The sequence below is a fragment of the Kwoniella europaea genome, chromosome 2, assembly GCF_036810445.1.
Source record: "Kwoniella europaea PYCC6329 chromosome 2, complete sequence".
In the NCBI taxonomy this organism is placed as follows: domain Eukaryota; kingdom Fungi; phylum Basidiomycota; class Tremellomycetes; order Tremellales; family Cryptococcaceae; genus Kwoniella; species Kwoniella europaea.
The window spans coordinates 3,665,770-3,687,686 of NC_089488.1; the positions used below are offsets into that span (position 1 = coordinate 3,665,770).

General features: G+C 44.4%; 9 protein-coding genes across 9 annotated transcripts; 3 read left to right on the top strand and 6 right to left on the bottom strand.

Annotated features, from left to right (window-relative positions):
• Positions 1-257: 257 nt before the first annotated feature.
• V865_007718 (uncharacterized protein) lies at positions 258-4,680 on the top strand (the record flags this gene model as incomplete). Its single annotated transcript, XM_066231460.1, has 17 exons — positions 258-294; positions 368-1,494; positions 1,550-1,681; positions 1,751-1,793; positions 1,855-1,874; positions 1,937-2,144; positions 2,234-2,432; positions 2,490-2,585; positions 2,653-2,779; positions 2,875-2,964; positions 3,035-3,310; positions 3,371-3,398; positions 3,471-3,559; positions 3,619-3,693; positions 3,761-3,767; positions 3,831-4,038; positions 4,104-4,680. 17 exons carry the CDS (start codon positions 258-260, stop codon positions 4,678-4,680), a joined length of 3,339 nt encoding a protein of 1,112 aa, XP_066087557.1.
• Positions 4,681-4,865: 185 nt separating this feature from the next.
• V865_007719 (uncharacterized protein) lies at positions 4,866-7,624 on the bottom strand (the record flags this gene model as incomplete). The annotated part of the gene is made up of 4 exons (XM_066231461.1): positions 4,866-5,291; positions 5,364-5,588; positions 5,694-7,281; positions 7,431-7,624. 4 exons carry the CDS (start codon positions 7,622-7,624, stop codon positions 4,866-4,868), a joined length of 2,433 nt encoding a protein of 810 aa, XP_066087558.1.
• An 801-nt stretch (positions 7,625-8,425) lies between these two features.
• V865_007720 (uncharacterized protein) lies at positions 8,426-9,637 on the bottom strand (the record flags this gene model as incomplete). Its single annotated transcript, XM_066231462.1, has 4 exons — positions 8,426-8,848; positions 8,911-9,038; positions 9,108-9,181; positions 9,255-9,637. The coding sequence occupies 4 exons, from the start codon at positions 9,635-9,637 to the stop codon at positions 8,426-8,428; spliced, it is 1,008 nt and encodes a 335-aa protein (XP_066087559.1).
• Positions 9,638-10,238: 601 nt separating this feature from the next.
• V865_007721 (uncharacterized protein) lies at positions 10,239-11,908 on the top strand (the record flags this gene model as incomplete). The annotated part of the gene is made up of 5 exons (XM_066231463.1): positions 10,239-10,469; positions 10,541-10,595; positions 10,674-10,802; positions 10,887-11,705; positions 11,868-11,908. 5 exons carry the CDS (start codon positions 10,239-10,241, stop codon positions 11,906-11,908), a joined length of 1,275 nt encoding a protein of 424 aa, XP_066087560.1.
• Positions 11,909-13,737: 1,829 nt separating this feature from the next.
• V865_007722 (uncharacterized protein) lies at positions 13,738-15,455 on the top strand (the record flags this gene model as incomplete). Its single annotated transcript, XM_066231464.1, has 11 exons — positions 13,738-13,907; positions 14,009-14,090; positions 14,193-14,231; positions 14,316-14,347; positions 14,404-14,417; positions 14,488-14,514; positions 14,579-14,664; positions 14,734-14,772; positions 14,883-15,066; positions 15,147-15,202; positions 15,288-15,455. 11 exons carry the CDS (start codon positions 13,738-13,740, stop codon positions 15,453-15,455), a joined length of 897 nt encoding a protein of 298 aa, XP_066087561.1.
• A 520-nt stretch (positions 15,456-15,975) lies between these two features.
• Positions 15,976-16,502, bottom strand: V865_007723 (uncharacterized protein; the record flags this gene model as incomplete). The annotated part of the gene is made up of 3 exons (XM_066231465.1): positions 15,976-16,063; positions 16,151-16,230; positions 16,332-16,502. 3 exons carry the CDS (start codon positions 16,500-16,502, stop codon positions 15,976-15,978), a joined length of 339 nt encoding a protein of 112 aa, XP_066087562.1.
• Positions 16,503-17,063: 561 nt separating this feature from the next.
• Positions 17,064-17,774, bottom strand: V865_007724 (uncharacterized protein; the record flags this gene model as incomplete). Its single annotated transcript, XM_066231466.1, has 3 exons — positions 17,064-17,133; positions 17,207-17,289; positions 17,364-17,774. 3 exons carry the CDS (start codon positions 17,772-17,774, stop codon positions 17,064-17,066), a joined length of 564 nt encoding a protein of 187 aa, XP_066087563.1.
• Positions 17,775-18,910: 1,136 nt separating this feature from the next.
• On the bottom strand, positions 18,911-19,559 carry V865_007725 (uncharacterized protein; the record flags this gene model as incomplete). Its single annotated transcript, XM_066231467.1, has 3 exons — positions 18,911-19,236; positions 19,292-19,378; positions 19,439-19,559. The coding sequence occupies 3 exons, from the start codon at positions 19,557-19,559 to the stop codon at positions 18,911-18,913; spliced, it is 534 nt and encodes a 177-aa protein (XP_066087564.1).
• A 413-nt stretch (positions 19,560-19,972) lies between these two features.
• On the bottom strand, positions 19,973-20,603 carry V865_007726 (uncharacterized protein; the record flags this gene model as incomplete). Its single annotated transcript, XM_066231468.1, has 3 exons — positions 19,973-20,058; positions 20,126-20,400; positions 20,449-20,603. 3 exons carry the CDS (start codon positions 20,601-20,603, stop codon positions 19,973-19,975), a joined length of 516 nt encoding a protein of 171 aa, XP_066087565.1.
• Between the last annotated feature and the right edge of the window lie 1,314 nt (positions 20,604-21,917).

Below are 21,917 nucleotides of genomic sequence, written 5' to 3' on the forward strand. Positions count from 1 at the left end.
ATGCTTGGACGTGTATGATTGATTGCATGTTTCCAAAAATAGACAAAATAGGCTCCGATCACATTCCCGACAACGAGTACTAGCGTAATCCACCACGTGGGCATACGGATCAAGTATTTATAAATACAGCTGATTTGACCAGATAACACAGCAAAAGAACAAGTACCAACCAACTCGGCTCAACAACATCTGCAGCATCGACAGCTAACCGTAAACTATCGACTCGTTCATAATATTGTACATAACTCCTTGCAACTATGTCCGCTCCATCCGAAGAACCCAAGCCGAAGCGTCGTGAGTCCTCATACTACCTAGGATTATGTGGGGACTCCCTCGGTATAAGTGATCTGACCGTATAATCTCACAGGGCAAAACGTAGCTTGTAGTTGTTGTAAACTACGACGTATCAAATGCGATCTATCCGACTTACTCAACGCACTCCCATCCTCTTCTACTCAACCTCCTCCACCGCTCAGTGTACTGGTAGAACAGCATCCGGAAGTGGGATGTACGAATTGTAAGAGGAAGGGATTGAAGTGCGATACGCAAGGTATAAGGGAACCTACTCGACCAAATAAAGGTGGAAAGAGGATCGAAGAGGCTAAAAGAAAGTTTGGTGAAGAGCAACAGAAGCGACAAGATGAACAGGTACGAAACAATATGGGATTAGAACCGAATGCGACGGAAATACCTTTTGATTTAATGGAATTCCTCAATAATCAACCTATTAACCCACCTTTAAATCCTTTCCAAGCGACATTTCTATCTCAAGATGTACAGACATCTGTAAATCCACTGGAAACAGCATCGGGACCATTGCCTGATCAGACTATCAATTCGCTGTTCGATCCCACGGACTTACAGACGTTCAACATTAATCCTGACCCATCACCATCAAATCCCTCACCGCTCATCAAAACGCCTGGACCATCCTCCAGCAGCTCTCAGCAAGCAGCGTCAATATGGCAGCAATTTGCGAACAATCGGAAAGAAGCGATGTACCTCGTTCGTACGACAGGTCTGACACCGGGTGCGGACGGTGTGCAAATAAGTGAAGAAGATGATGATCTGATGGGTGGACTTCAGAGTAGATTGTCAGCTTATATGACCGAAATGCAAGCTCCATCACCGTCGTCCACTTCCACGACCTACCAGGGCATCTCAAGATTATCATCCTCAACGACACCGCTAGCTGTACCTGGGAATATACTGGGAATAAACTATAATACCTACACCAACCACAACGATGATTATCTTTCTGGTGATACACGAAAACGCTCAAGATCTCCATACGACCTAGACAGCCAAAGTCGGAAGATGCTTCTGGTATCTTCGAATCCGTGGAGATTGTACTCGGAATCCGGAAGTGGGCAAATGATCACCTGGGGAAGGAGGGAAGCTGTATCTGAACAATTGGCCGATCGAGCTTTGGGGATGGCATTAAGTAATCACTTAGTAAAAGTTTTCTTTCAAGCTGTTCATCTCTCATATCCTGTAAGTCCCATCTTAACCGCTTGGAAGGGAGTGAGCTGATATGTGTGTGATCTAGGCGATAAGCCCAGAAGTGTTTTACCTCGAATGGATCAGAGCAGGTCAGAGGTCAGACAGGATGAGTCCGGCGCAGGAAGCTCTCTGTGCGGTGATCGAAGCTTGGGGTGCTAGATATTCCGATTCTCCTGTGGTGAGCTGCTTTCATCCTCTGCCTAATGATAAACATCGTGGTCGAGCTGACCACATACGTGTAATGTAGATATTGGGACTCAGCGAAGCCAAAGCGAATGCTGCTCCAAAAGGTGAGTCAATACCGTTTAGTTGATTTGTCTGCGGTGGATATTGACGAGGAGATCATTTCAGTCATCAAGGCCGATGGTACCGTACGTCTTGTTTTGTCCCTTCTTCCGGAAGGTCTGCTGAAAACTCTTGATGTCACCTTCAGTTTACCCCAGGCACTCGAGCGAGAACTCATTGGGGAACGGCTCGTATAGGAGCGTGTAAAGCTCTGTTGGCCCGAGCCAAGCGACTCATCGACGAGCATGGTCTATTTCGAATGCCTAGTGTCACGGGTGTCCAAGCCTTGACACTGTATAGTCAGTTGATGCAGATGACGGATGAGAAATTGTTAGACAAAGATTATTGGCTACAAAGTGAGTTCATCTATCACGATACATTTGCTCGTGTGATTGCGAAGTACCCTCCATATGCGATTTTCGTTGACAATTGTACATCATTGCAGATCGTATGATCCACTCTACCATCATTGAGCAGATGCAACTTCTCGGCTTGATGTGGGATGCTGAGGGACCAATCGTGACCGATGTCGGCGAGGCCTCGGTCAGCCACTCCCAGCTACAGATGAAGCAACGACGATTGTTCTGGAGCCACATGATTGGTGATGCCTTTTTCTCTGCGGCGATCGGAGCTCTCCCGAGGATGTAAGTCGCAACTTCCAGCCTTGGTGTACAGCGCTGATATGAAACATTCTGAGATAGTCCCCAGGAAGACATTGATGCAGCTGGGGAATGGGTGGAAACAGTCCAAGACAAATTACCACAGTCAGCGTTCAAATTACTGGCGTTCTTCCTTTCGTGAGTGGTGTGGCCGACTATGTAGTCTTCCAGATTATGAGCTGATTGCCTCTGAAACGTACTCCAGGATCTATCATCGACTAGGATTAGCTGGTCGGGAAGTCGCGACCCATGTCGCGTATCCGCTAAGAAAGAAAGGTGCAGCGGATGTTGGTAAGATTTGCATGACAGTTAGAAAGGTTTGGAAGGATATCGTGAGTCTTCGATTGAGGCTTACTCGCATGAGAACCACACTACGCTTGAACACCACGCATCGTCTTGCTAATATCCATCTTTCCATCTCCCACAGAGAGATATCAGCAGAGACCTGAATGCACAGGTGACGCAGCAGCTAAAAGCCTGTCGAAAGGAAGATCTATTGGGCTTCTCACCACTGAATGTACGTCACCTATACCATACCGTATCTTGGATCACCAGTGATAGGTACTGATTTGGAGATTGGTCTGTAGTTCTTGGCGAATCTGCGACTTTCCTGCCCTTTCCTCCTTCTTGTGATTCATCAATTAATTCGTGATCAATTGGCATTTTGGAAGAGCTGTCAGCCACCGTCTTCTCCAGCATTCATAAGCACTCCATCCGATCGATCATCCTCTACAACACCCCCGTCCAAGCCCGGACAAGGCAATACCCGCGCTTTTCACAATATAGAACTGCTGGAAAGGTTGAATAAAGAGAGTATCGATGGACTGCTCCTCAGCTGTAGAAGTCAGATCCACATGCTCAAGGTAAGTCATATACTAATGATGTTAGTGAGCAACCTAGCTAAGTTGGAATGTCATGTATAGGCTTTCTTACCTACTGGAGTAATACAGTGTAAGCTATAAAACCTCATACACTGGCAAGTCGAAATACTGATCTGGAGGTTTGTGTCTTTATACAACATAGCTGCAGCTGTCCTGTTAAGAGTTTTGCTAGCTACTGCGCAACTACTAGCTGAAGTACCTACCAACGAACAAGGATACCCGGATCATACTGTAAGCTGAACCATTACCGGGCTCACAACCTAAAGGAGTGACACTGACGCTCGATTTAGCCCGGCGGACATGGCTGGACGTGGGAAGCGAAACAGAAAGAGATGGACATATGTTTGGAAGCATTACATCAGGTTGTGAGTGGAGTCGTGCTAGTTCGCTTTTTACACAGGATTAATGCTTACGTCAACACTTCCACTACAGGGATGGGGTATGTTCCTTCGGTCGTTGAGATGTTCGCCAAATTGGGATAGCTGACGTTCCGTATCGATAGCTTGGGCAGATGTAGCCGAAGTCTGTGATTCCGTAGCCCTGACTATGGAACGCATGACGCCCTCCCCCGAGGAGATCTCCGCCTGGAATTCAAGACATCAGCAGACAACTGAAAGTCGATCGCGCGAGTATGTAGCTCGGATGAAAGAGGCAGAGGCCCAAGCGAGCGTAAACGCTGTCGAAGCTGTACTGACATTCTGGCCTCCTGTGTATGTACAGTCCGCACCTTTTTCTTTTGGTGCACTTACTCATATGTTTCATTTCATCCATATAGCTCCATCCCAAATTTGATCGAACATGCTCTGCAGAACGATCCCAAGGCTTTACTCAATTCGATTTCACCTGGCATGTTGTCCAACTCGCAGCAGTCCCACGTAGGTATCTCGAAACAGCATACTTCAGGACCGAACCCCGGGCCTTTCTGGCCGGACAGAGGGGATCAGGCATTCATCAATGAACGTCTTAATGATGCACGACATACACCATTCCCAGGAGCTGCACCGGGGCGCATGGGACATCAAAACCTATCAGGGAATGATTGGTTAGGTTCGGAAGAGAACAGTGGTTTTCATACATTATCGATGCCTTCTCAGTTCCTTGATGCGCATTTTGTACAGCCCCATCAGGTACAACAACCACAACAACCGCAACCGCAACCAACCACATCCCCTGACACTTTGGATCTCGACTCGTTGCTCAATTTTGGGACTGTTGGTGGTAACAACGATGCTGAAACCTATGATGGGTCGACGAATCACGATGGACAAGCTGTAGGAGGAGACGATGGGCAGACAGAGCAATTGGATATAGATACGTTTTTGAAGGAATTGGGCATACCTCATATGTCATGAAAGTTTGTATCATCGCTCCATTGGTAGCCTGTCGGGGAGTACAGTATATGTATGAGTTATGTGACCTTGTAGTCGACTGTAGGAGAGAAGGACCCCGAAGATATATGATTTTCAGAACGTGCTCAGCTGTCTGCGCTATTATCTCAGAAGATGCATACAACACCCCAATAAAGCATATGATACGATCAACTATAAGGAGGTAATCCACCTTCCCCACCTGCTCTCTCATATCCTGGTGGAGCATCTCCCTGAGTACTTACATTCCCTACACCAACAGCATCATCTATAGCATGTCTACTTGGTCTTCTACCTCCCACTCCCACTCCCACAGGTACGTTAGGTCCAGTTTGAGGTCTGATATGAGAGGTAGCTGCTACTCCTACAGCATTGGCAGCTTGACTGGCATCAAAGGAAGGAGGATCATGAGCCGGTGGTAGACTGTGGGAATGAGCTGGTGGGGATATATATGGTGCGTGAGCGGGGGGTGGAGGAGGTGAACGTGGATTATCATCATGTGGATGTCCGTGAGCATGAACATGGACATGGGAATGGGAATGAAAATCTGGTAAAGCAGGTAAAGAAGGTTCATCTATTCCTGGGGGCAAGTCGTCCTAGATAACAAGAATAATGATCAAGACAATTTAATTTAGCCATTTTCAGAAGAGATAAAGAAATCAATTTACCTGTAGATCAACGATTCGAGTCCCCTCACCCAGCCCTAGATGTTCCATCAATTCGAGACCTTGCATTCCAACCCCTTCACCTTCCAGACCCAATCTAGCTACCATCCCTCCGACGACGTTCACGCTGTTCTCGTCGCCTTCCTGCGGTGGATCCATAGCTCCTCCAGCACCGTACGATGCGTCCATAGATGGAGGTGCTACAGAGAAAGTCTCGTATCCGTCGTACTGTCAAGTGATGATCATCAGCATTCGACCATTCGTTTCCCACAATCTTGTTGAACAGCTTTCACGCAGCTATCAAGTAGTGAAAAAGGGATCAAAAGCACCCACCTCTACCCATGTACCCAACTCTCCCTTCAGACTACCTCTCCTTCCCACCCAAGTATTCCTTTCGAATCCTTCTTCCCCTATTGTTCCCTCATGATGACCTTGAATCTCGACTTCTTCCGGTATGATCACAGCTTGATCATCCTGATTGAAATTTACCGGAACCAACCTTTCCGATCTTACAGTTTGATTCAAAGTGGGGATCTCACCTGTTCTAGCTTGCTCTTCAGATTCAAGGAAACTAGGTAATTCCCCGGGTCTACTGCTAGATGAATTTGATGGACCAGCTCGAGTCTGTGTCTCAACCTCGAAAGGGGGTGGTAGATCGTTATGTGCAGTGTCGGTATCGGTATCGGTATCGGTATTTCTAAATGTTCCAGAATCACCTACTACATCTCTGCCTTTCTGTCGATATGCTTCTTTTCTATAATCTTCTTCTGTCCATGTCTCCGAACCGGATCCTGATCCTGAACCTCTTTGGCTCTGACTCGTACCAGCCTTAGTATCTTGACCGAGTGAAGGTGAGTCATTACCATTTCCTAAATCAGGTATAAGACCTCTATCCACTACGATCTCCCTAGGTTCCTTCCATCTCTTAGGTCTGATCGTTATATTCCTGCTCAATCTCCAATCTTTATTACTTGTACCAGTAGGTGAGACATCACCGAACCCTATCGTCACTCTGATAAAGAAGGTTATATCATGATATGGTACATTCGAAGTTATCTCTCCCCAAGTTTGCTCCGCGACCACACCGAGCTGGGCAGTAGGGATGGTAAATAATACTCTGAGAGGTGGATAATGTCGACCTGGACCTGAACCGGGATATCGTAATGATTTACCTGTCGCATGAAGTAAAGTAAGATGTTCGACTTCCCCATCATCACTACCACCACCACCACCACCACCACCACCACCAGCCGCTGCAGTGGCAGCTGATGTTGATGATGAGGATGAAGCGATAGGACCGAGTCGAGTTGAATGAATGATGACTTTTCTAAATAATTCTACTCTGACCCTTCTGAGTGGTCTGAGAGTTTCGATCGGATCTGATTGTTTAGCCAAACCAATCACACCAGTCTTCTTCCTCTCTGCTGGTCTAATCTCCAAACCCAATCTCAACAAATCACCTAATCTAGGTCGATCTTGATCGATAAGTAATCTAGCTAATACTCCATCTTTCTCCAATTTCTCCTCAACCTCTTCAAGCTCCTCCTCCTCCTCTTGAGGTGCAGCTGCATCCTGACATGATACTTCTTGAGGTGTACCTTCGATCTTCATCTCTTCGATTACCACTTGATCGTTGGGTAAAACCAATTTCACAGAGAGCGAATAACGGATTTCACCTTTCTCGTACGATGTGAGGTTCAACGTACCGGGTAATGGTTCTGATGGAGAGGAGAGAGAAGATGGAAGTTCGATTGAGAATCGATGTGAAGTAGAGAATGGTATGGTACCATCCGAGGGGATGGTTGAAGATGATACATTTGATATTGGGGATGATGGTGGATATAATGTCTGATTGGGGAATTCATAAAGATGGATAGTTGGATGATTGGGTAGATGATTCGTTAATGATAATTGCACGGATCTGTAGATCACAACACATGTCAGCTATTCGTAAGTGACCACTGGGCCCTTTCGATAGATCGATAGATAAAAGATGAGACCGTTTAGAGATGGATTTGTGGTCGAAATTGGATATCATTGAGAGTTCAGCTCAACTAGATTCCCACTCACAAGATCTTCACTATCCCAGTCCGGTTACCCGACCCTTCACCCAGACCTTTCACATATATCTCCCCTTGGATGGTCTTACCCCAGAAGAAGCTCGCCGAGTCAGGTAGAGGAGTGATAAGGATTTGCGGTTGTGAGGGTACGTAGTCGGGTGGTGGTGGGTCGGTCGTTGTGGATGTTGAAGTTGAAGTGGACATGATGTCTGGTCGAAGATACAGGTCTTACTGAGAGGAATAGTATTGTTTGATCGTTTATATCGTCAGATATCGAATATATGAGAGAATGTGTTGATGGTAAGGTAGAAAGAGGCGATGAAAGGAAGTGCGAGTAGAGTATACCACGACGTTTGTGTGACTTGTCACTGTGACGATTATGAGTGTGGGTATGGGTATGACGTGGTGTGTATGGTGTATGGTGTGTACAGCTATATGTCCGAGACACAACTGTGCTTGCTCTTCATGGTCATAGTTATTCGAGGAGGAAAAACATGGGGCATGGTGATAGTGCGTCTTTGTATGTTACTGCTGTATTGACCTTGTTGACGATGAATTATGGAGGGAATGAATGAATAATCAATAATGTACTTTCACTCGGTTATATAGACACTGGCATCCTGCGGAAAGGCAACGTAATTTATCCCATCATTAGTCAGTGTTAGTCTCTCAATCCAACTTGCATAGCTATGCATCGCATATATCTTACATGTCCGATATAACAATGGAACATTGACTAGTGAAACGGACCATGGTAGCTGCATAGGAAATATAGTCATACATAGATACAAATCCAACCTGGAGACATATATACAAATCCCTCCCTCCGTTTCCCATCTATATCGGGCCCACGACATCAGATTAGACCAGCATATTCTCCTGTGAATACTATTTGTTTTGGTTTTGGTTTCCGTTTCGGTAAGGGTATACAGTACTCAGTCTCATCGTCCATAGAAATGGATAAGAACTCCAATATTCTATCCTATACTTGTCCAGACCATAAATTTATCTAATCCTCTTCAATCTCTCTGTATTCTTCATAACCGCAAACTCGAGGTTCTCCGTCTTATCAGTGACTCTAGTCAATCGTTGGTTTTGTCCCGTCACTTCATCTCCCATAGCCGTAGCTAGATTCTTCAACCTCTTGGTGACCTCATAAGTCTCATTGAGATTATCATCCAGTTCATCCTCCAACTCATCATCCGAGGCAGTAGCATCGAATTGATATCTCGATCTCGATTCCTTCTTAGCTTTTTGTTCTCCAGGTAAAGGTTCTCTCTCATATCGACTTTCATAAGGTGATGGATTAGCCGCATTACCCAATCTCCTCCTTGTATCCGTCACGTCATTCAGAGCTTTAGCGCGATCGTGTCGTTCCATCGCGTGTCGCTCGTTGATCTTGTCTTCTTCGGCTTGTCGCTTGGCATCCTATGACGACACACCCCAGCCCATTCAGCACAATCGACATGAAGGAAATACAAAACACTCACCTTGTTCCAAGTCACAGCAGGACGGAAGATACTTCTGTTGAGCTTCTTCAGTTCCTCAGCTTTATCTTCAGCTCGCTGATTATTGGCTTTGGCCATATCGAGGTATCGTTCAGAGTTGGCGATACGTTCTGTGACACAGTCAAGGAAAGGCATGAGCGATCATCGATTCTCTTCTTTGCATGTTTTGCAATACCCACCTGATTGATCAGAAAGTTTCGCAACTGTTCCTCTAGCATTCTCCTCAGCTTCTCTAGCGAGTCGAAGAGCGTTTCTGTGGAATGAGAAGTATACCAAAATCATCAATGGGTGTACCTGATACTCTAACTGATTAGAGCTTAACTCACCTGGTACTAGCCAAACTCTCCTGTTTGATCCCCCTCATCTCCTGCTTAATACCTTCGACCTCCTCATCCTCATCGAAATCCTCTTCCATCTCTCTCCCTTCGTATCCATATTTTCTTCCCGGTTTGGGTTTCTCGGGAGCACTGAATCCAGAAAACAGCTCATTTCGCGCTGCATCGTTATGATCCGTCGCTTTTGCATAGGGATTATCATCGCCTGCGGCAGGTTTAGATCTGGTATAGGGATCACCACCACCTGCACCACCATACCGATTGGAATTGGAGGGTGCTTGGGCGTAGGGGTCGGCTCTTGGTGCAGAGGCACCGGCGGGTGGAGCGACAGGTGGGATGAGGGGCTCGTCCTTCTTTCGTCGGAAGAATGACATTGTGGGTGGTGGTTAAAGCTCTGATGGATGTACGGGTGAATCGGTAAGTGAGATCAAGTGTATATGAAGGAGTTCATAGGAATGTCTGGTGACGTGGGGAGTGACACTTACGGATGAGGGTTATAAAGGAGTTGACTATCCTATGTGAAACTTGGATCGCTTAAGGGGGTTTCGTCGCTTGGTAAGGATGGCAAAGTCGGATCCGTTTGGACACGTAGTTATTATCAGTCGCGGTTGTCGGTAACAGCGAGAGAGTCGATGGAGATGTATAACGACCGATGAGATTGAGATGAAATGAATGAATGAGTGTACTTAGTTGCGATTGGAATGATGAATATGATGAATATGATCACATTACTGGCCGTATCGCTGTGACAGGGATCCTTGGAGCCACCGGACCGAGTCACGTTATCAGCTACACTACAGAGACACGTGGCTGTTTCGTCAAGTATCAGCCTCCATACGGCCAACATGAGTGCTTTCTTCTTTTTGAACGCGAACCCAAGCATAGAAACACAAATATACGGTATACACCATCACTCACTTCTGCAATAGCATAACCCCAATACCACCACCACCAGCACCAGTACCAGTACCCAGGATGTCACTCCCATATGACGGAACACCACCACCACGCGAATCCGAGCCCCAGATCGAGGAGATAGAAGTGGAGAACCCAGCGTTGGACAGACCATTGGACGACTATCAGCCTGCTATACCCGATCATGTCCAGAGTCTTATGGGAAGGATGTCAAAGGGGAAAGTATACCTGATGGAAGAAAGTCCAGGTATACTTCATTTGGATGGTCAAGAGAAATTGAAAAGGGATCCTGTAAGATCATATCACATATACGAACGAACGCTACAATGACGAAATCCCGCTGATACGTTGGATGATATTAGAGGATAGCAGCTTTAGCTCAAAGGCTGGATAAACAAGATCCAACGAGCTGGCTGGGTGAGTTTTGGACAAACCATCGCTTGCCACTGTGTCGACCACCATGCTGATGTATGTATAATCTTACTCTGCCTGTAGAGGCGATATCAGCTTCGGCACCATCACCTATCAAACCAAATGCGTTATACGTCAAATCAGATTTGATACAGCATCTATCAACTAGTAAAGTATTCTCGTGGACTTCGGGTTTAGGTGCAGGAGTGATGGGTATGTAATCTCCTTAGTGACTCTGTCCAAAACAATTGTCACTGATTATCTCGTTGAGCTTACTCTAATTCATTGTACTTGCAGGTATCGAATGGCTAAACGATACGACCCTACACTTGATCTTCCCCACCGCCGCCTCAGCATTGATAGGTCTAACGGTACTTTCCAAAGCGGGCTTTGATCCTGCTGAGGGAGATGATCCTCTACTCGAACGATCCGCTCACTCAGTCCCAATCTCCTTATTACCTCTCGCCGAACCTGAACCGGTCCCTTCATTGGAAGGTCAAGAATTACTTTCTGGTCCATCTACCTCTGTCCAAGATGACGGAATCAAACGTAAAGGAAGAGGAACATTTGGTAAATCGGGTACATTCGATCTAGAACCTTTAGTGAAACCTGAACAAACGGGATTGGATGAAATCAAATTCGCAGAAGGGGTTAATCCTCATGCGAGGATAACCATACGGTATGCGATTGAAGCAGATTCCGAATTGAGGAAACAGGCAAAACAATCTCAATGGTATAAAAAACACGGTAGACATGCTGGTAAAGAGACTTCATCTTCTAGACGGAATATCTCCAACAATGATCAAGATGAAGGGAATGGTGGATTCAGTTTTGCTGGAAGAGGGAGTGGGGAAGGAAGGGATTTTGCGAAAAGGATAGGTAGAGGAGGAAGGGAGAGAGAAAGAGAGAGGAGGGGTCCGTATGGTGAAAGACCTGATAGACGTAGAGGTGGAAGAACAGAAGAGGATTTGGATAAGGAATTGGAAAATATGGCGAGGAGGAGACAGACGGGTGAAATGGATGAAGATGTGGATATGGACAGTCAGAGTCGGTCGTATGAGAAAAGAGGTGGGAATGGTAGAAGGGGACCAAGTAGGAAAGAGGATCTGGACAAAGGTGAGTTCATGCTTTGCCGATCTCGGATCGTATTGTCAATGGAGCAGTCGTCCTGCTATCGTTCGTCCCCATTCTCGTCACTTGACCAATCAAAATAGATGATCCTACAGATCAAATCCATACTACACACAGAGCTGATTATGTCTTTTGTTCAATACACAGAATTAGACGAATTATTCGCGAACAGGTCCGCAACCACCTGATCCTGATCTGATCGTACTTTCAACAATTCAAATCAAAAAGCATCACAATGAAATGTTGTATGTAGACAATAAAATATAATCAGCCAAAGCATCTGCCAAGATTACTCACGGCGATCAAATGGATAGCTCTAGTCCTATGACTTAAGCTACTCTGTGATTGATGTACTGTTATTTCAAATCACTCACTAGCCTAGTCATGCTATACTGATTTAGCAGTATGCCTACGAGGTGATTGTTTGATCGATTAGGCTGACTAGAGGGACCCGAAGTATTAAGCGGAGATCAATTGATAAGAAGCAATGAAAGGTGATCAAGTGGGGGAACCTCTGATCTCATCTATTTGCGTTGCAAAAGACACATCAAACTCAGTTTCTGTATAAGTCTCACCTATGTTCAGACATCGTACTTTACAGCGAAGGCAAATTGAATATCGCAAGAACTCAATGCTAGTGGGTCCATTGCATCATCTCACCTGAACGATTATCGCCTAATCCCAAAAGAAGCCATGCGTTGGTAAGGTATTACGATACGACAGGGGAATGTTAGTACTACCCCGGTAGGATGACCTGGACCTCACTGCAGAATTGTCTTACAGCTCGAACCATTTGATTGAGCAAAGGATCTTGTCGTGATCTAATTTCCGATGGCGTCTAGCTGACTAGATCCAAGCTCGAGCCCATAACACTGTGCACCTCATGGGTTGTAGGCAATAGAGTGGCTTGGTTCAGGTGATCTAACATTCTTAACTCTATTTGTTTTTAGGGCGTTCTCATCCTGTGCGTAGTCTGGGAATAGATAATTGGGAAACATCAACATTTGTCAAGTGGGTCAAAGTGATTGAGTTTTTATGATTTGATGGCAATTAGAAGTTCACACGATAATCAATATGATCATCATATCCCAGGTACCGTTGTACACAACAAAGGTCAGTTGTGTAGATAACAACGCCAAGGATGAATTGAACCGAGGTGATCCGATCGATTCATCGATCTCAAGAATTCCACCCCGCCTTTGATGTATGATACGAATGCGGACTATCAAATGCTTTGACCCTCTTCAACCACCCTTGGAATTACCTCCGAACAATCTGATCTTCTCATGTTGGTTATCTTGGTAGAATCATGAAGAAGCAAGAACACTACAGATGTTCCCTCACACTTAGCATCAAAGCGTATGAGCAAAGCGCAGGTTGATGGTACCCCTTACGCCCCTTTATCTGAACTAAGTCTAGTCACCATCACCATCAGACCCTAGATCCGAGTTAAATTCAGCACTGATCTTCACTTGACAATTCGATCTTTTACCTTTCATCGATTGATGCGATGATGATGTTGGCTTACCATAGCTTTAGGTATGTAGCTCCAGAGAAGTAAATCAATGCGTCACAGTGCAGCATTGTGTCTCGAGAGTGGGGGAATGTTGTGTCTCGCATGTCTTGGGAATGAAATGCAACGGAAAGGTATAAAAAGGGTCTTGATCTAGCTGAAGAATACGAGATCACCTACACCTTTCTTACCAACTCTATTCACCCTCCAATCGAAACACTCATTATTGTCGTTGCTTGACGACCAATCTGAACTTCTTCGTCGATTGATATCGCCCATTCCAGATTCTTCATCATTTTTTACAAGTTGAACGACAAGGTAACGTTCATTGAGAGAACCAATAAGAAGGCTCAGAAAGAAGCTCTAAAAGGTATAAAAAGAGTAAGTACAGCCCTGTGATCAATCTGTCTCTCCTTTTTTATTCCACATCCCAAACGAATACTTTAAAGCGGTCAGTGACTTATCAGCGAGCCTGATAGTTAATAGACTATAGAGATCGACATCATGCCATATACCGGACCGATCAACAACCCACCAGCAACTGGTGAAGCTCCTTTTTGGGAGTACGGTTATATCCCATCGTTACCTATGGGTATAATAGGCTGTGTGGCCTTTTTGCTCGTTTCTGGTGGTCAACTTTGGTGGTTCGTCAAGAAAAGAGGTACAAGGAGTGTGTAAGTAATTGTATATAAATGCCACCCCCGTATCATCTTGTCACTCCATACATATTCATGATTCCATAGTACAGTGAAGCTGATAACAAGCGGATTTATAGTCATGGTCTTTTCTTCTTTGCATGCGTTACTGAAGCGCTCGGGTACGGTGCGAGACTTTACACTCATGGTCACCCATTCAGTGTAAGTTCATGTTTCGCTCTTGATCATCAAGTAGAGATTATCAAATTCATTCCTTCGCAGCTCAATACTCCAGCTGATTTCCTGCTGCGTCTTCTATATTAGGGAATGTCATTCTTACTCGGTATATCTCTTATTCAAGTGGTACGTCTCAACTTTACTCTCATGCATCATATTGCGATTACAATGAATTGACGAGCACTGATCATCCCCGCCATACACCCTTAGGCTACCATCCTCATCACTGCTGGGCTTTACAAGTCCATCCAAAGAGGTCTCAAGTACATGCCTATAGTCTGACTCCCATGAGAATCAGATCAATGTTAACCGGTAAATACAGTATTATATCGCCCTCATTTTATCATATTTATTGCTGATCTGGAGATCGACACTTTCATAGTCTTCATCATCCTCGATGTTGTTTGGGGTAGGTTATCTCCTCTAAAAGTAAATACCATATTGTATCCAGTACTGACCATACCAATTCGCAGTCTTGATGCAAATTGCCGGTCAATACTTCTGGGCTTCAGCTCAGGCTGCCGAGATTGTCGATGATACTCCCATGTTTGCACTTGGTGTAAGTCCAACGAATCACATTCATCAGGAACAGCTCGCTGAAGAAGATGATTCACTACTTATCTCGTAGACTTCAACTCTTATCTTCTTGGCAGGTAATGTTCTTCAGGTAAGTAATCTACAGTTCTTCGAAATTGCCACATTGCTAGTACAGTCCCATAAAGACCTCGACGATGAAGCTGATTCTGATTCGGGTCTATACTATCTCATTACTTTTAGGCAATCACCACGATCATCATATTTGTATTCTGCTTTGTGATCCTCAAGCGATCTGCCCGAGTCCTCGCTATCACGCCACCAGAGACTATCGTCCCTCACATCAAACCCCTCGTGGCACAAATCATGATCAGCTTAGGGTTATTCTTCGTTAGGTTAATCATGAGAATCGCTGAAGGTGCTCAAGGTGAGTCAAATGATCAAACTATCTCTATGTGTCATGATGGAAGGAAGTCTGACTGAACGTCATGATTCGTAAATATATAGGTGCATACGAGAAAGCAGCTACTAATGAAGTTTACTTTGGTGTTTTCGAATTTGCCGTGAGTGCTGTATAACGTCTTTTCGTATGTGACTCATGAATCCATACTTATGGGCATCTTCTTTTTTGTATTGGTATGGAACTAGCCTATCTTCCTCATCATCGTCCTTTGGGCCGCAAGACCATTACGCAAATTCATCTTCCCACTCGGACACCCAAGATATCACGCCAAAGCTTCCGCTCAGGAGGCAGCTATCGCCTCAAGCGTCAGTGGCACTGGGAGTCAATCTGCCGATCATGGCGTGAAAGCTTAAAGCTGGGAACACCCGAAGGTGTGCAAGGAACTGGAAAGATACTGTGAATTAAAGTAGATAGTGGGATACATGATCATAAATGGAAAGAGGATTTGATGGGGATTAGAAAGTAATATGATTGGAAAGAACGACATATGATATCGGAGATAATGTGGGAATTTGGAGGATTACTATTATAATAAAGAGTAAACCGTTATTGTCCAGGTGTGAAGATCAATGTGAATGCATGATTATGAATATACATAATATATCGATGGCATCGCCTTATGGTCCCATCGATGATTACATGAATGATAGACCATCCCTGATCAGGCCATTTACAATTTCCATTCTTCCTGATAGGAAATCAAGCGGAATTATAAACTGATCGACTTGGCTCCTGGAATGAACAATATCGACATGATATGCATTATACTAATTTGGAACGTTCACGTCGTAGTATCACACTCTCTCACATCTCTCAATAATTACTACAGTATTCGCAGAGGATGGCATAGCGGTACTATCTTCGCTCACATCATCAAGCTTGAATTGGAGGGATCGCACCTGACAATTGATATTTCTGCTCAACATTGACATCAGGATTCGCCTCTGAAATACCAAAGTTCCTACAGTCCATCCAATGCACCGATATCAGGAATGATCAACAAGTGTACTGGATGGTATCGAAGAGTCGATCGAACAAGTAGACTTACAAAGTGGTATTGGGAGATACCCTATCATCCAGAGTAACGCTCAGGGAAGATTCAGTGGTGTTATGTGTATAATATCCGGGCTACAACATGACACAATACAATCCAATACAATCAGTACCCATATCATCGCGAGCTGAATTATAGGAAACCTATTGAGGATGATGTCAAAGGAGAAACTCACTCGAACCCATCCTTGACCTTGAGTATATTGGATCCTATATAACGCATAAAACCCATCACCCCCTTCCCAGCTTAGATTGATAGTCTGTCCGGCGTAAAACACTTCTGGAAACTCGTTCGTGAGGGGAGAACAGGCGATTGATCTTGTCGTTTTTGGACGAGAGGAGAACATAGGGTTGTAGTGGAGAACAGAGGGAGGAGAACGAATAATTATTTAGGAAATAACATGATGCTCTCGGTGGATGAGAGTGGCGAGAGTCCTGGGGGAAGTTATGATGATAGTGTGAGTGATCTCTGAGCGCTATACAGTATATATATATGTATATGTAAATTCTCTAGAGCTTCCTGTCAGGCGAAATGGGGCGAGTGATTTGTAAAGAATGCTATCCACATGAGACCCAAAGGCATGTTGTATGGTGTCATCGACTAGTCCCCAACGCTTTGACGCATTGATCATTTGTATCTGTACTAGTTTAGCTCAACTACAGGAGCCCACAGCGATACTGGATTGTACACACTGTATATCCAAACTCAAATGGAGCTGGAAGCTTGATTAGTTGTTCTAAGCTCGGGTGCGAAACGCTAGGTCATACGATTCATGAGAGTCGTTCAGAGAGATGGGAGGGCAATGCTACAAAGGTAAAACATGATACAATATCATTCTGAGCTGAACTAAAAGAAGATATCATGATCTAAGTCTCTTCGCTTGAAAACAGTAGATCAGTCTACTTTTTTATTTCGAAAATGGAATGGTCTTTCTCTTATATTGATCGCTCTTCTTGTTGGAACCAATACCGATCGTCCTAATATTCAACTACCATATCAGCTACGATCCCTTCAAGGGGTATACAAAAATGTACATACAACTGTACTCACACTTTCGATCCATCATGCGAATCATCTTCATCTATTGTAAGTTGATAGGAATTCTTATCTGTCGATCGTTCTAACACATGTGGCTATATCACACAATGCGACATCAGCATGGCGATACTGTAAGACTTATCAAGTGATTTAGTTTTTTGGGACTCACGTTGACATTGGACAAACCAGGATAGTTCAAGATAGTATACAATATATAAGGTCCATCACCACTTTCCCACTCTAGGTCGATCTGATCCCCATTTTTAAGTTGGTCAGGGAAATCGTTTGTGAAATGTAATCCTGTGGGTTTGGCAGAAGCAGAAGCAGGAGCAGATACGGTTTTACTTGCTGAAACTGATGCTGAGGCTGATGTTTTGGCTTCAGAAGTGATGGTTGGAGTTGACGTTTGCAACGCAATGTTTGTCGTACCACTAGCAGTCTTGTCTGGTGTAGGCTCAACTGATACCCCATTAGGTTCCTCATGGTCAGATGACTGTCGAGCGATCAGTGTAGGTGCTGAGAGTACGACGGAGGTGAAAGATAAGGAGAGGACGGTGATGATGTATCTGTTGAATAGCATGATGATGTCGATTGGTATGCAGTAAGGTAAGTTGGTAGTGTTTAAGCTCCTTAAATGAGAAGAAATTGACTGGAATTCACTGGATCGGCTGCTTGATTGGGGGGATATCGACCATTATCATCTCAAGTTCTTTGCCTTATATATCGTTCATCTCCTCGACTGTGTTGGATCGTCAACGTATATAATGCACAGGCTGACACGCAGACACAGGTAATACTGTAAGTTGAAGCACACAGAAGGCAAATACTACCCTTCTTCCCCGGTTCATCGAGCATCGCAAATAGCAATCTCGATCACTTTTACACTGTGTATCTTATCATTGATCTCGTTTGTGCTATGCTCACCGGATTACCGGAATAGGAACGCCTCACTGACCCCAAATGCCTTTAGACCGATGCGAGTACGTGCATCCACTGATTCGTGCTTCTTTGTTTGAAGGTTTGAAGTTCAGGAACGGTTTGATCGCTCATCGCCACTTTCGCGATAACGATAAAACACAATCTCAAGGCGATGCACTCCTTTCGGTTTCAAAGATCCCAATTTGTGTAACACACCGCTTGATCATTATTAGATGGCATTGATGGGATTTAAGGATGCTTGGCTTGAAAACGATGTGATGTCCAACTTGAATTACAGGATAATAGTAGTTCAACAAACAATGAGCGAGGGTACAGCTCAAACGCTGTGATTTGGTTTTGACTCTGCTTACGCGACAACAATATTGTTGGGCTATTATTGCCTTGAGGGTAAGTTGTTTTTGGGTTTTCGATGTCGACGCCTGCTGAATTAGACGTCCGTTACCCTACATCTAGACTCAAGGTCATATGTTTGGTCGTTGATACATACCAATGTTATTCGAATACTAATACATCAAGAGTAGCTGCTAAATGACAACAGAGATACGGTGTCATGCTATAGTATAGTGTGTGTGTCGATGATAAGATTGACTGATGATGATAGTTGTTACACTATGTGGATCCTTCTGATATATCACTCTTGCTCTACAATCAGAACAGACTTATTATACCTCCCAAACAAAGACATGTAATCGACAAAAGCAAAATGGGAAATTTCGTTCTATCCAAGCTCATGCCGACCATCGATCTGGTTGGGAATGCTGTATACATACGAATAAATTAGTAATCGAATCGAGGAGAGGACAGCGTAGTATACTTGACTGAATGGTTGGATCCGGACTCACCACTACTGGTATTATTTTTCCTCCTTCCAGCTGCTCCAGCTGCACCCGCCCCCGTACCAGCACCTACACCAGCTGCTCCTCCCGTACTTGATTTCGATCCCGACGAGGATGAACCTGATGAAGATGATTTACCACTAGTGGAACTACTTCCGCTACTGACACTTCCTGCACGTCCTCCTCCCCCGCCTGCGGATGCTCTACGACATAGTGCTACATCGAGTGTCTCAGAGGTCTCATCATCAAGGACATTTACATCTGAACCTATAACCGTCAGTCATCTGAGTCTACTTGATTGAGGAGGTGGTTCGAGACTTACCGCATATTGTCCATAACTCTTCATCTTTTTCATCATCTACTCCGATCGTATACTGCTGGTCGTCCGATTCGATTACTCCGAAATCATCTAATATGACCTTTTTAATCAGTAGCTGATGTCCTATGGGCGGGATAGCAGCAAGCTTACCTTCGATGACCAGCTCTTCTGCTGGTACAGCCATACCCAACTTCTCGGCTGGTAAAGCTAATACGGTATGTAGGGATAGGATTACTCCGATCATAAGGATGATACTATTTATTTTCCTCATGTTGTTTTAGTTTCTGATGGATAAGCAAAGTCGATAAGGTGTAGAGGTTTTACAATATTCAAGAAGTGCGATGGTTGTAAGTTGATAAGGAAATACTCGATATGTATAGCTGCGGATCTTGTAGATTAAACTTCACTTATATAGATTCTTCGCCATCAAATGATCGACACGATGTCGAATTACGATTATCATTAACCGGAATCTCATATAACGACGCCCTGACAGATTGTGTCGTCATACATATCTCTCGACATCTTACGGCCGAGTTGAGCAAGTGATGACCTACAGCATATCAAGCATAGATAATCTGTCGTGTAGAAAGGTATGTGCACGATTTACGTGTATATTCATGTATTGCTCAATCAACATTCCTGAATGGTATCCGAAATCTCAAGTCTTCGACTAGACGCGTTTCACAGAATGGTTGACAAGCCTAACATTAGAGAGACGAGGACTGCAATGCCGACGATAAAGTGGATTGCAATAATACCTCTCGTTCCTGATCATTCGCAAGTGAGCTCCGTGTTCACTCGTTCGCTATGGCTATAGGACACCGGTCGACTCACCCTCTGCAGAAGATCTGGTCGCAGTGGAAGTGGAAGTGGAAGTTGAATTGGAAGTCGTAGTGGTAGTAGTGCTCGTTTTCGGTAATTTGATTTTCTTCTTTCTAGCTACCAATGACCCTTGAACTAAATCATCTGGTCCATTTCCCGTCTCGATAGGTAATACTTCGGGAGCAAGGGTGATAGTTGGGAACACCACCAAGCGCGTCCGTTGGTCAACAAAGTGAGTGTATTTGTAATCATCGGTTGGGGATATGTGAAAGTCATCTAGATCACACCTTCAGTCACCCATTCTGAAAAAAGGTCAAAGATCATCTTGGACTTACCTTGTTTGGTCTACGCGGGAGGCAAAGAGGGAGCTGTATGTCCAGATAATGACACCGAAAGTAGAATGACAAGGATGATAGCGAGATTCGGATATGGCATTGGCATCGGGAAGGCGACTGTGGTTCTGGGTAAGTTGAGATGGACTGATAGTCATGGAGACGTCCTTATCCTCCAAGATGAATGTTCCCTCTCAAATAGAGACCTGGTATAATCCCCTGCAGGTACGTCACATCGTGCACGGTTGTTCAACACATATGACGATAGAGTACATACCATCGACAATTGTCTCAGACACTTAGAACTTACAATCTTATCTCCCCTGCACGTCAATTCAGTAGGTTCTTGGATTTAAGCAATGTAAGCACTCAACCCGACGACAATTGCAAGGCAAGAGTCTCATTCAGCACAGCGAACAACCGAATAATCCCAATGACATACATGGTGTCTCATACAACTATTTTACAAATTTGTTACTTCTTACTACTATATGACATCCTTATTTCTGATATTTTATCTATGGTCTTCAACTTCATGATGGTTGTCGTAAGTGATATGATGAGAGACGGTGAACATGGATGTTTGGATGATTACGAATGTATATTATCGGTTGTCTAGTGACATTACTCCAAGTCAGCTCAACTTCTTCAAAAAGAGTTTGGTCAACTTACGAGTGCGACCAGATTCCAAGGAGCGAACACTCCCGCAATATCACCATCCCTACCATACGGAGCAACTACCATTTCCCAATACCTTGTGAAAAAATAGGTGTTTGTGCTGTAGATCCTGAACCCATTCCTGAAGAGTGGGACGGAGGGCTGTTCTGCGACCAGGTGACTACTAGTGTCACGGCTGTCCAGAGTAGTATACCGTTTGTGTGGATGAAAGGCGGCATGGTTCATGGGTGATAGTGATGAGGATTGTGGAGAATGTATGAGTGAGTTCGTGAGTGATTTCTTTCTGTCGTTCTTTTTATAGTTTGATTTGGATGTGGAATGATAATGCTGAAAGTCAAAAGAAGAGAAAAGAATAATGATAACCTTTGATCTGGTTTTAGTTTGCTCATCTAGAGTGATCACGATATCCAGATCCACCTAGAGGATCTTATGAATCTAAGTCGTATTCCGGGTTAAACCGTCATGAATTTCATAGATCATATGATCAGATGATTTCGACCATTTTAGTACGACATCCCGTCTTAGTCCGGTTAACTCAATCGCGTTAAGAGTTGTTCCACGTATTCATGCGGAGTGAAGTGGAGTGTGAATTGTGTGCATAGCAGGCAGCAGTATCAAAGATAAAGGAATGTCATGTACTCATGGCGAGAATCGGAAACTCTATCCAAGTCCAAAGAGGTAGCGATAGTTTCCGTAATCGGATTCCATATGCTTAAATCTTGATTGGTCGAATTGTCTTTCTCCCTTTAGTAGGTTGATTTTTAGGAAACTTCACCGATTCTCACGCTTTGTTG